At 40.4% G+C, this 13,905-nt stretch overlaps 1 protein-coding gene across 2 annotated transcripts; it reads left to right on the top strand.

The window, feature by feature from the left end:
• The first annotated feature begins 1,038 nt into the window (after nt 1-1,038).
• GJA1 (gap junction protein alpha 1) lies at nt 1,039-10,392 on the top strand. 2 transcript variants are annotated; one of them, XM_005487767.4, is made up of 2 exons: nt 1,039-1,312; nt 7,307-10,392. In XM_005487767.4, the coding sequence occupies exon 2, from the start codon at nt 7,319-7,321 to the stop codon at nt 8,462-8,464; it is 1,146 nt and encodes a 381-aa protein (XP_005487824.1). In that variant the 5' UTR covers nt 1,039-1,312; nt 7,307-7,318; the 3' UTR covers nt 8,465-10,392. The 2 variants fall into 2 exon arrangements, with proteins under 2 accessions (XP_005487824.1, XP_005487823.1); XM_005487766.4 differs by having other exon boundaries at nt 1,040-1,312; nt 7,303-10,392.
• Nucleotides 10,393-13,905: the final 3,513 nt, after the last annotated feature.

Raw genomic sequence — 13,905 nt, 5'->3', positions numbered from 1 at the left:
TACTGAACTTCTCCCCTTCAAAGAGCAAAAAATGCTTATCCATGCTACTAAGCCCAGAAATAACTCTTGAGAATAACATGAGTTGAAACCCAAGTGATCCTGGTACAATCCAAAGTGTGGAACTTCACAGAGAACTATCTGACCAGGACACTTCTAGAGAAGCTCTTCAATCCCATGGAGCCGCTCCAGGACATGAACAAGTACAAGACCTAATGCCTTTTGAACTCCATGTGTGAGGAGCTTAAAATAAAGAAATAAATTAATCTCTGTTCTACAGACAAGGCATTTTTTAAGGAGCATTTAACCAGGGTCTAGCCAGGAGCAAAGCCAAATTAGTTTTGTTCCAATTGCATGGATAAGTTTTGAAGGATGTTTTTATTCTATAAAATATGTTCAAAAATTATCAAGCACATTTCTCACTATTGAAGCCTGGTTCTGAAGTTTCCTGGAAAGAGTATTCTGGAATGTGAGATCATTTCTTCATTTCTCCCGTAGGACAGACACACACACACATGCACATACAAATAATCGTAAAAAAATATGTGATGTGTATCTTCCGTGGAAACAAACACGCTGCTCTTGGTGTGTGCTTTCATGTGTGCACGTAAAGGAAATTGACCTCGGTAAACAAGGCTGTGTTAGCAACAAAAAAGTCGAGAGGGCTTGGGAGGGCTTCCTCTCCTGAGTGGTGGCTAGGAGATGCAATTCCCGCTTCCAGAATGTCCATGCTGATTACTCATGAACGCCTTTCCCTGCATTTCTGCCTTTCCCTGCAGTGAAAGCCCTGGCGCACACCAGAGAGCCAACTTGTGGCATCTGTGTCCGGCGTGCCCAGATGCGGTCGCCGCGCCCCTAGGTGCCCCAGTGACCGGGGGCTGTGGGGCGGCTGCTGACTGCCCGTGCATTTGTTTTGTTGCATCAGCAAGAGTGGGCTGCCATGCTCTCAGGCTCTCCGCGGGCTTGTTTTTTGCTGTGCCTTCAATCCTGTCCCTCCTCCTCCTCCCCCAGCTCGGAGCTCTCCGCCCGCAGAGCGCCCCTCCTCCTGGGCTCTCCCCTCCCTCTCCCCTCCTCTCGCACAGTCAGAGGCTTGAAAACTTGTTAAAAGCTCTCCCAGTGTTCCAAGTTAGAAAAAACTTTTACGAGGTATCGGCACTTTTCTTTCATTAGTGGGGAAGGAAGGATGAAAAATACAAAACAGCAGTAGACTTTTAAAGTTTAAATAGACAGGTCTCAGTGCCTGAACGTGCTCTTCCATTTTAGTTTAACCCTCCAAAGAAGTGCTCTGATCCATTTTCACTGCTGATCAGCAAGGGTAAGTTGAAAGTTTTCCTCTTTCACTTTTTCATCATTTTGTCTATCCTTTTTTGTTTTTCTGAAAACATTTCTTTTTTTTTTTTCCCTGCACCCTAAGAACTCTGTGTTATTGCGTTGAGGGTTGAACTTGTTTAAAAACACACATCTCTAAACAGCGTAGATTCTCTTAAAGCGCTCAGTTCCAGCTTGGAGGAATGCTTTGCTTTCTTTTGTCACATTTCTATACATTTCTAGAAATGCTACACTTTTACAACTTGAAACCTTGTCCGGCCGAAGGAGGAACTGCGGCGAAGTTGTGAGCGCCGGACTGAGCAGATTTGTTTCTGCCACAGGCGATCTCTCCCCTCCACTGCCTCTCTGGCTATCTCAGCTCTTAAAGAAAAAGCCGAGGTGTGCTTCACTCTCCTCTGCTGTACCGAAATTGCATCAGAAGTTAGCAACAGGGAGACATTGCCTTGGATGCGTCCCATTCCTTCCCCACTCGTTTTGCTTTCATATGGAAATCCTGATTGATGCCTGATAGTTTGAGCAGAGCAAGCTCCTTAATTAGATGCCTTGTTAAATTCTGCAGCTACTGAAGTGGTGACTTTCACGTGGTCTTCCTGATAAGTTTTTTTCCCCCTTTTCTTTTAAAATAGATGTGATAAAATCCAGACACGGGTTATGGATTTTTAACCTGGTTTGTATATAGTTACTCTGTTTTAGCAACCTCAGTGAGGGATTTTAGAGGAGGAATGTGGGATATCATGATATGCCTTACCACGTTGGCAATGTCTGTGAAAGTCTTGGGTAGATATAAATGAAAGTTGTCTAGGAAGGACTGTACATAATCCATATATGACACATTCCCTGTGTAATACCTCAAAGACTTAATTGTCAAAATGCAGATGAAAAAATACTTGAGCAGCATCTCTTGGAGAACTCAAAACCTTTTCATGTTGCGAGACTTGGAGTGATTCCTCGTAGCAGTTGTTGCCTGCTGCTCGCCAGTAGTTAAAAAGCAGCACGAGGAAGGAGAAAAAAGAGCCTTCAGCTGAAAGACAGACAAAGCAGAGAGTCTATCTTATCGAGTAACGCACGAACAAGGATATTGTGTGCTTATATGTGTCCTCATATTTTGCCTTGAGATAACCAGCAAGCCTCATGGAGCAGCATATTTCCTCTGAGGATTTCATTTTTTTACGTGATTCTTATGACAAAAGCCCTGGTAATGAGCACAACAATGGGATATGGACACCTTTTGCCTGACGTCTGTCCCAGTGTGTGTGCGCGCGTGTGTGTGTGCGCATAGGGAGCGAGTTAGAGGACTTGCGTGAAGCTTTCATCCTGCCATTTTTAACATCTGGACAGCACACTACGCGGCAGAATTTAAGCCTCTAGTCTTTGGGATGTTTACTGAAGTGTTTCCTTCAGAAACTTCAAAGCCAAACACTGGCACTGACCTACGATACCTAGCAAGCGCTCGAATGGCAGAAAGGCAAGGGGCAGGCTGGGATCAGGAGAGGGAAGACAGGGATGGACACAAGGGATTTGATTTGCACCATAAAGCTGAATGCTTATACACACAGGAGCCCAGACAGATTCGACACTCTGAAGTTATCTCAGGTGTCATATTATGCAAGCCCAAGAGACTAATTTTATCTGCCTCTGCAATGAACCAGGGCCAAGGATTCCTGTGGGTATGGGGAAGGTTAGAGGACATTGAGCAATGCATCTGTTTCATTAGATACATTGCTCTCTTTCCCCCCAGTCTTTGGTATCTCTTTCCCAGGTTGCTCACTGAATTTGTCTCCTGTAGAGGCACCTTGACTGTTGTTTGTGCCATTTATGTACTTGGACATCCAGATTTCTAGATTCTCAAGCAGGAGCATCAGAGGGCCTAAGGCACCCTCAGGGAATTCAGCATTCCTTACCTTAATTACAAAGTGAGTCAGGAGAGGGATGAATCTGAGCATTAACACAGAGGATAGACCTGACTGCTACAACTAAAGAACGTCTAAGAAAGTGCTTACAGTTGCCTTTGCAAATATGCTTTAAAATTAAATTAGCTGTGGAGGGTACAAGATGGGAAAGGCAGAGGCCGTGAGGTAGATCTGGTAGTGACTGACCACCAGCAGTACTGGCAGACAAAGGGAAAACCACAGTTGTGACACTTTAAATTCTAGTTACTGCAACCATTTTGTGTGTAACCTTTGTCCTGTGGATGAAATGAACTGAAGCTCATCTGCAGACCTGTATATGAACTATACTTTCCCAAGGGAATGTCTGCAAGGCATTTGCTTATTTTTATAAGATTTTGGAAAAGTAGCCTTCCCTTTTCCAGCAGGTCCAAACCCAATGAGTTGTACAGTCTTTCTCTGTTTGTCTTTAGGGAAATGCTCAAGCTGATTTATGTTTGGGGTCCAGAGCCTTCTCTTTTGTTGTCTAGGTGTGTGTGAGCGCAAATACAAAGACAGAAAAAGTTGGAAATATGAAGCTTTGGCCTGTTTCCCAATTACTTCAGCTGCACAATCCCACTTTAGAACCCACTCTAACCCTTGCTGCTCTTCCATCCACTGGCATGTGACCTTCTAACACTGTAGCCAGGCCTAGGACATTACCACAGCACTGGGTTTGCATTATTCTCCTTGGAAAATATGAACCAGATGACATGATGAATGCCGCCCATAAAATCAGTTCTAGAATTTCTTAATTGTGGCTTACAAATCAAATGTCTTATATATGTGGTCATCCTAAACCCGTGCAGATGAATGCTGTCAGATCTCCTGCTGCTCTATGGATTTTTTTCCCTGCCTTTACCCACACACAGTAGGACCTGGAAGAAATCCATCTTTTAAAGACTGCTGGATTTTAATAATAGGCCAGCATTAGTCTGCCTCAGAGAAGGTTATGATCCTGTAAAGTATTAATCAGTAGGAACTCTTGAAATGCACGTACTCATCATCAGCCATATCCTTAAACTCCTGAAGTAATGAGTTTGTATGAATTGAATAGGCCAGCCTATTCAATCAGTGTCATTCAGTGGACTCCTTCAAGTTATTTGGAAGTGTTAAAACAAACTAAAGTCCAGAAAGCTAGAGAGCTATTTTTAAAAGTTGTCTGCCAACCATTTCAAGCTAATTACAAAGCTAGAATACTTAAGTACCTGTTTGATACAAAACCTCTTCTTATACCTGGTAAACAGATTTGTAATCAGTTAATAAAACTGGTCTTTCAGTGCCCTGAAAGTAAACAAGTTAGATCCGATGAATGAATTTTCTCTACAACAAAGCAAAGTACTGTGTTTCATAAAGCAATGGAATCCACTTAAGAAAAGGAATAATATATTTGTGCCACCACAAGGTTATCTGATTAACAGTACAATGTTTTGAATTGATGTGGGTTTTTTTATCACTGGCAAAGGCTAGCATGTAACTGATCTCTTTTTTAAAAAGTTGCTTTTCAGAACTATGTATGAGTAATTCAAGCATGGAATGTTTCCTCCTGGAGTTTATATTGCCAGCGGACACAAATGAAACTTAGCAATTTTGCATGCTGAAGCAAATTAAAAAATAGGGAGTAAATTCTCCAAATACTGCAGGTGTGGGATTAAGTAGGTCAAAACTGAAGTAAATCATATTGCACTAATGAACCAGAGAGGAGTGTAATTAGAAAACAAACAACACATAACTGCCTAGAAATAACATATCCTCTGTTTTCTTAATCAGGCTTTCAATCTGAAATAACATTTAGACAGTAAAAAAAGTACATGGAGTCTGAGGAAAGTCTGTTAACCCAATAGTTACTAGTCACTGGAAAGCTGACTAATTAAATCAAGAAGCTGTTACTTGAAAAAGGCTCCTTCTGTCCCCTTGCACTAGGACATGGAGCAAATAGCTTGCCTTTAAAACAAACTTCACGTGTTGTATAGTTACAGGCTGTTCTCTGTTTTAACAATCCCTGCCTGAGGAGGAACGTGGTCACATTTCATTCCAGACTTCCCAGGGACCTCCACACATCGCTGCCTGACTCCTTCTCTGCCGCTCCAGCCCAGAAAGACAAACTCACTTTTTCTGGGAAGGATGAAAGCTGAGGATGGCTGAGGGGATGTGTCAGAGACAAACATGCTGTGTTTGCTTCTCCTGGCAGAGGCTCCCAGTTTTAAAAGTTTGAAGCAGGCCTGATCCTTTGATGGGGCTTCATTCATGAGAAGAGCTAATTACATGAGGAAGGGTCAACAGGCTGCAGTGGCTGAACTTCTGAGCCAGCTGTTAAGGCAGACAGAGGAAATGGCCCTGGGGTATTTTTCAGGGGTTCAAAGATAATTGGCATCTCAGAGCTATCAGAGCGAGTACTTTAAACACTGTCTCCCATTACTCTCTCAGAGTCGGTGGCAGGAACGGTGTGTTTTTATTTGGCATCTATTGTTATTGTTTGAGTTTGCCAGATTTATACTCTTGTGTTCCCAGTGAGTCACTGCTTCTTGAAAGCAAGTCTTCTTGGTGCTAAAATTTCCCATTTTATGAATTATCCAAAAAGTGCGTATTCTATAAATGACCTCCACTAGGGAATATAGCCATGATGCAGTGGGGAGGAAATAATTTGGACATTATCAAAACTGTTAATACCAGGAAGGGATTACTCAGCATCCATGGAACAAATATCTGTGCCCAGCAGCATTTGCATTAAAAGGGAAACTTCATGATTATTTTTCCTTTTAAGTTTCAGATTTCATATGATTTCATGCTTTTTCATGTTGGGCAAGTAAAAATATAAGTTTTAATAAGATTGCCATGTCCAGTTGGTAAAAATCGATAGTGAAATTTGTTTTTCTTAGGAATCCAAAACATAAAACAAACTATTTCATTTCTTATATGTCATCCTGTGTGTTTCCAGATATCCTGAGAAGCTGTCTGTGTCCCAGAAATGAGTACTTTAAAACTCAAGTCAGGAAGGACACTTAAAACTTGCAGCGTTCAACACTTGGAATGCAAATTACAAGCCAGGAGTTGCCTTACAAACAGAGCATATTTATCTTTTTTTTTCCTGCTAAATCTTTTCCTTTCAAGACAAAGAAGGAATTTAAATACAAAAAGATGCAAATACAAACCTGAAACTCCAATGAGTTAAGCAAATCACAGATAAACAGGAAACCAGTTCCTCTGATATAGTAACATGATCTTAGCTGTATTTCATGTATTTACAATTTTTTATTCCTTAATAAAACTGTAGGTAAATAATGCTTTCTTTGATCTTTGTGATGCAAATACTAATGTATAAACTTAATTTAGAGAGCAAATGCTTTTTCTGAAGTTTAGTAGAGTATAAACTTGACATCATTAGGAACTATATCCTTAAACCTACTACATGCTATGAAGTTGCAGGCAGAAGATCAGTTTAATATTGCTGTGTAGGAAAAATGGCATGTATTTTACAAAGGTAGAATTTTAGGTATGTGACCCTAATATTAACCTAAGATAACCTATTGTATTTAGGTTGTATTTTGGTTTGCCTTTTTAGTATCTGAAAGAGTGAACATAAAAATTACATTGAATGATCAATCCTTACCGAAACTGATAAATCTTTCATACATTCCCAGGATATTTAGGCAGTGCTACTACTTATTCCACACCCTGCTTCAGCTGTCACATCTGTTTTTCACCTGAGTGATGGAACTGAGGCTGCCATCAAGGAAGCTGAGCCAACCACAGTGGTCACTGAGGCTTATCATGGGCCTTCCTGAAAACTGGAGTGAAATTAGAATTAGGAACTTTTTCGATTGTGCTCTGAGACATTATATGTTACTTTTTCTTTTCAGTTTCCCTGACTTCCCACTTCACCTGCAGACTTACTAAACTCCAGTTTCTCTTCAAATTGTGTAAAATACATTAATTTCAACAAAGCTGACCCCACTGCTCTATTAGCATTGATCAGTGATTTAGTATGTCAAAGGTATTAAAGCTCTGACTTAACCTTTGCTATTTGTTTTTCCTTTGTGTCCTTGTTTAGCTAGCATCCTGTGAAGATGGGTGATTGGAGTGCCTTGGGAAAACTTCTTGACAAAGTTCAAGCCTATTCTACTGCAGGAGGGAAAGTGTGGCTGTCTGTCCTCTTCATTTTCCGAATCTTGCTATTGGGAACAGCGGTTGAATCTGCTTGGGGAGATGAACAGTCTGCATTCCGGTGTAACACTCAGCAGCCTGGTTGCGAGAACGTGTGCTATGACAAGTCCTTTCCCATCTCCCATGTACGCTTTTGGGTTCTGCAGATCATATTTGTGTCTGTACCTACCCTTTTGTACCTGGCACATGTGTTCTACGTAATGAGGAAAGAAGAGAAGCTGAACAAAAGAGAAGAAGAGCTAAAAGTAGTGGCAAATGATGGTGTGAATGTGGATATGCATCTCAAGCAAATAGAAATTAAGAAATTCAAGTATGGGATCGAAGAGCATGGCAAAGTGAAGATGCGTGGGGGACTGCTCCGTACTTATATCATCAGCATCCTGTTTAAATCTGTCTTCGAGGTGGCTTTCTTGCTGATACAGTGGTACATTTACGGGTTTAGCCTGAATGCCATTTACACCTGTGAGCGAGACCCATGCCCACACAGAGTGGACTGTTTCCTCTCCCGTCCAACTGAGAAAACCATCTTCATCCTCTTCATGCTGGTGGTGTCCTTGGTGTCTCTTGCCTTGAACATCATTGAGCTTTTTTACGTGTTCTTCAAGGGTGTCAAGGATCGTGTGAAAGGGAAAACCGACCCCTACTCCCACAGCGGTGCCATGAGCCCTTCCAAGGACTGTGGCTCCCCCAAATATGCTTATTACAATGGCTGCTCGTCACCGACCGCCCCCTTGTCTCCCATGTCTCCCCCAGGGTACAAGCTTGTTACTGGAGACAGGAACAACTCCTCCTGTCGTAACTACAATAAGCAAGCCAGCGAGCAAAACTGGGCCAACTACAGCGCGGAGCAGAACAGAATGGGGCAGGCTGGCAGCACCATCTCCAACTCGCACGCCCAGCCCTTCGACTTCTCCGATGAGCACCAGAACACGAAAAAACTGGCGTCAGGACATGAGCTGCAGCCCCTCACCATTGTGGACCAGAGGCCTCCCAGCAGAGCCAGCAGCCGAGCCAGCAGCAGGCCTCGACCTGACGACCTGGAGATCTAAGCTTCTGGATGCAGTACTTGCTCAACTACGAAACGACGTGCATTGGAAGATGCCGTCAGTGCTAATCTTGTTCCAGTGGAGGTGGTACTTAACAGTCTCAAGCAGGAGATTTTAACAATCATAAAAGAAGAAAAAAAGCAAAACAAACAAGCAAACAAACTTTTAAAATACTTGCTGGTTCTTTGGGGGGTGTGGGGTTGGTGTGGGGTGGTACAGTACACAATGATATTTAATGTAGCTGGTTTAAAGAATTTAAATACTAAAAAAAAAAAAAAAAGGAAAAAAGATAGGTAGTACTAAGGTAAAGGGCTGTTTTTCTAGAAAGGCTGTAAATATCTGAGTGTATATGTATGTGTGTACTATCATGTTTGTTTCTAAAGATTCTTCCATAATACTAAAACCCAATAATAACTGAACTCACATTTGTCAGGGTGAAGTGCTACCTGAAGATGAAAACTTTTTTCCTATTCAACATGCAAAAAAGTCCAGGATTGCCTCTGATCATTTCCCTGTCAAGAACATTCCATTCTTAGAAAGTGCACTTTGAAGGTAAACTTTCCTACATGGTCCCCCGGGTTGTTGGAAGGCTCCTGTGAGGACAATTTACAGTCTTTGAGTTGTTCAATTCAAATTTCAGGCATGGCCCACCAAGAAATACTTTGGTCACCTGCTTTTCCAGCCCTTCATGCAGGTGTATTTTGTGATGTGCGTAAATGGGATGGTTCCACACACGTGGAACCAGCAACGACACAGTCTTGCCCACAGCAATACTTGTGTCCTGCTACTTATGTAGAGTCTCTTTAGTATTATATGAAACATAGTTTGCTGCCACTTGCAGATTTAAGCATCAAGACAAGCAAGCAGCTGCCTTTAGTGAATTTTATCACACCTTTCTGTGTACTAAGGGTGTAGGTATGTGTGTGGATGTGGAGGTAAAGGTATACACAAAACACCCTCAGAAGCATAGGCTGAGAAATAAACGCACACAGGTTACTTGCAGTTGACACTTTCTCTTGGATGTTGTGAAGATCTGGGCCACTATGGTGTTTACATTCTCTGGTTCCTTCAATGTAAGTGAAGCACATGTTGTTATATTTTTTTAATTCTATAAAATATTTTCCATGTATCCTAAATGGATGCTCTTTTAAAAATAAAAATAAATAAATCTAAAGGGCCTAATCCTGGATGTCTTGCTCTGGAAAATCTCTCTTTCAAGTTGTTGGGAGTTTTGCCTCAACAAATCTGCAGGATCAAGCCCAAGATGTAGCGAACCATGTTCTTGCTGGCATGAATGATTTTCTATTGTAGAAGTTAGGGGTGGAAAAGACCCATTAGGTCATCTAGCCAATCTCCCTGATAGGTAATAATGATGCTTGAATGATAGAAAATGTAGTACTGTAAGCAAGCTTTAGTCTTTTATGTGAGAAACTTAGAAGAAGTGCTTTGTGCTGGATTAATAATAAAATATGCCTAAATGGCTTTTGCAGTAACTGGTATTTTTCTTGTTCTAAATATTCACATTTACTGAACTGCAATGTCCACTGAGTTTGACAGTTAGGTCTTTCTAGATGGCTCTAGCAACTTTAGTGTTTACAGTTAGATTATGTTTGAAATGCAAGTGAAGTTGAAAGGATTTTTAAAGAGTACAATTCTAGCTAATTTATTTGAAATATATGCTAAAGAAATCTACCAGTTTCTTCAAATGCATAGCCTCTTAGCTGAACACAGATTGACCAAGGAAATACATAACTTGGTTTCATTTTGCAGCAACACAGATAAATTGTTTCATTTAATACATTATATTAATTTGTTTGACATTCCATGTTAAACTACTGTTGTCTTCAACTTCATTGCATGTATGCAACCATAGTTTGTCAGATCATGTTGTCTGGAGAACATTAGTCAATAAAGTTTTAATTTAGTATAAATACATTTTCTAATTGTCTTTTACTGTTTCATATGTCCATAGATATCTTTAGTTTCAGTCTGATAATCCAAATTCATTCCTCCTGTGTTCGTTTTTCCCCAGTCACTCTGCGTTTCAGAAGCTTCCTTCATTTAATCCATCTGGGTTTGCTTTGAACTGAAATTCCACAGGACCATGTTCAGACACCCTCACAACAACTGGAAAAACAAGCATTTTCTCCACCACTCCTGAAACTAAGTAATGTTCAGCATGAAGAAGTCTAACTAGGAGTCTCAGAAAATGTATATTTATTTGCAAACTATTATAAAAATGACAGTCCTAAAAGATTGTCACATAATTTCTCAAGCAATTTTTATATATGGTTTAGATTTAGCATTATGAAATCATTGCATCCAGTTTACACGTCATCAGATTGCTCAAGTGAGAGTCAGTTTCAATTTCTGAAATTTAAACCTCATTCCTTCAAGCTCATTAGGAGAAAGGTACTGATTTTGATAAGGCTGGGATTTGGCACATTGCTTCTCCTGCTTCACCCCTTATGTTTCCATTACTGATAAAGTCATACAGTGCTTGGCTTTTCAAGATTGGACTGTAGATGTAAGGGGGTTCAACTCTTTCCTTTATTGGAAAAATGAAAATATAATATTCTTGTGATTATCATAAAAGGTTTTACTTTCAAATTTACTTGTTATTTTAAGTCCAAATTCTTCCCCTTTTTATTAGTAAAGATGGGTAAAAAAATCAAGGCAGTGGTAGTGGATTTATAGGTTTGAGAGATACTACAAAAGTACCAGCACAAGGAATGACTCCTTGATGTTTTCCTTAAATAATAACAATGAGTCATATTCAAGCTGGCTTGTCCTAGTTCATCTGCACAAATGGAAGGGCATTCCAAGCATTTTGTAAGGATCATGCCCTTGGAAAGGTAGACAGCAAAGCCTTCAGAGAAGGGCTCACCCTGAGATAAAATATAGTGTCTCCTAGACAGGCTGAATGTCAGGTATGTCCCATGGGGCATCTTGGACAACTGAAATAATTTAGTGCTTCAATACCAAGGCTCTCTGAGTGATTTTTTTTTTTTGGTGTAATGCATGTGTGTACATGCATAGGGTAAAGACATCCCAGAGGCTATTTTTCCCACCTGGATTATTTCTGTGGACGGCATTTATTATACACTTCAAAGTCATAATAATTTTGTATGCCATTCATCTAGTTCTTTAGGTACTTTCTCCCAGTGCATCCCTGCAGTGGCATTTGCTTTTTCTGCAGATGACACAAAATAAGCTGTGATACAATGCTAGCACACACTTCTCAGCCTTTGTAGGATATGTTAGATATTGATTTCAAACTGGAAAAGATGCAAAAATACAATCTCTGAAGGTAATTAAAAACATAAAACCCAATTTCACATCCTGTTAATTATTTTTAAATTGTGTTTATGTTTTATGTAGCAGTATTTTGCAAAAAAGGCAAATCGTCTTACGGCTTCCACCCTATCCCAACAATTTGAAATGTTTTTAAAGAGTAAAGTTAGAAGGAAAAGTTACAGACAGCCTAAAATCTATATGCATATCATGTAATTTCAAGGCTTTTTAAGTACTGTGAGCACACACTGAAGGTTATTTCCTAATTTAGAAATTCTATTTCCATATTTAAAGTGGAAACTACAGTAAAAGTTTGAGAACCGGAACAAACTATGTGATTGTACCTTCCTCACCCACTGAAATCCATCATTTTTAAGGAATGCACTTGTGTCACTTGTCCAGAACCACATCTCCCACATCTGTCTGCAGCACTCCTGTGCTACTCAGCAGTAGCACACTGGCTCAGCTGTGCACTACCACCATGCTGCCTTTCCCTCAGACTTTCTCTACAGCTTGTTATTGATTAAAACAGAGGGAAAAAAAAATAGTGATGCAACGAGTAGAGTTTTTCAAGTCAGATATAGGAGTTCTGAAGTTACCTTGACTGGTTAATCCAGAGTTCTGAGTATGTCAGATCAAAAGTTCCTCCAGTTTTGGTCATGTCCATTTCTATTCTGCTGAGACAGAATACTACTTTTAATCCTTCTTGTAATTCCTCCATAATTACCACTGCTCCCTTTTCAAGAATTTAAACTAAGTAGGACAGAAAACAGGATTTATCTTACTCCTGTTGAATTTTTCCTTTCTATTTACTCCTAATCCAAACCTAGCAGGACTGAGCATTCTAGTGAGCTTGACATACATTTTTTAAATGTGCTGTATTATCCAAATAGTCAGATTTACCATAATCTCCTTGAAGATGTCTTCCCTTCTCAATGCTGCTCATGAGAAGTTGTGCTTCCCCAGCCATTCTCCAGCCATTTGCATTAGATCTGCCAAAGAGCTCAGACGACAGAGGTGGAGAGGATGGCCCTTAGAGGATTTCTCTGGAAAAAATCCAGAGATGATGATACAGAGCTACTCCTTACATTACTTTTATTTCTACTGTCAAAATAGACAATAAGGTCAGAAACCTAAGTCATCTCTGAGAAATCGTTACCTAGATGTACCATCTGCCTCAGTTGCATGAAACTATTTGAGTGTCCTCCATTTTATTTTAACTTATTCTAACATAATTGCTCCAGAAGCATTGGCCTGCAAAATCAGCTCTGCAAAGATGATGACTGCCTTTCCCTGGCTTAAATCATGTGCTTTTGACTGTGCCCAAGGATATTCACACCCAGACTCTGCCAGTACTGGAAAAGTGTGTCAGATGTAAATTACATGATGCTAGCGATGCTAGCACATCACTAGATTGAAACAGGAAGAGCTTATTTGTTCCTGTTCCTATTTAAAAGGTATTTTGATAGACACAAAGAAAAAAAAAAAAAGAACACTTATCTTAAATATTTCCTAACCTGTAGCACTACCGAAGACCCTCTGAAGCAATACAGATGATGTGGGTGTAAACATGATGAGCATTATCAATGGATACCATGAATATAAACAGTTTAAACAGATCCAGCTGGTCAGCAATGTGGTAAAACCATCCTCGTCTAAAATGTCTGCCCTCACTCTTTCCTCCTGGTAGCTAAGATGCTGCATCCAGCTTCCCAGATTTCTGGCATTCACAATGGAAAAGCACCTTGGACAAAGGCAGACGTGTTTTTACACGGATTGTTTTGCCTTGACTCCTTGTAAGTGCTGGAGAAGCTGAGTGCTGGAGGCAGACAATCTGGGACAGCCTGTACTGGGTTAGTGATAGACTGTCAGGGGAGGCAGTCACTGGTGAGAAGTAATGGCTTTTTGGGGATTGTGGCCTCTCCCATCACTTAAAAAGGTCTCTCCTGCTGCGTTGAGGAAATTTGCGCAACAAAATGAGACATGTGAGCTGAGACAAGTATAAAAAGGAATATGTTCAGACATTTAAATTGCTCCTCAAAACAAGCCTAGACCACAGTGATATGCTTCCCATTAGAACTGACAGAAAATGCTCACATGAGTTCCAGGATTTCAGTCATTTAAATCAATGCTAAAATTCTTTTCAACAT

The sequence above is a fragment of the Zonotrichia albicollis genome, chromosome 3 (genome assembly GCF_047830755.1).
Source record: "Zonotrichia albicollis isolate bZonAlb1 chromosome 3, bZonAlb1.hap1, whole genome shotgun sequence".
Classification (NCBI taxonomy): domain Eukaryota; kingdom Metazoa; phylum Chordata; class Aves; order Passeriformes; family Passerellidae; genus Zonotrichia; species Zonotrichia albicollis.
Note: the sequence above shows the minus strand (reverse complement) of the source record. Positions and strands in the feature narration are given on the sequence as shown.

Coding starts and splice junctions, on each gene's coding strand:
- GJA1 (XM_005487767.4), top strand. CDS start 7,319: ATGGGTGATTGGAGTGCCTTGGGAAAACTTCTTGACAAAGTTCAAGCC.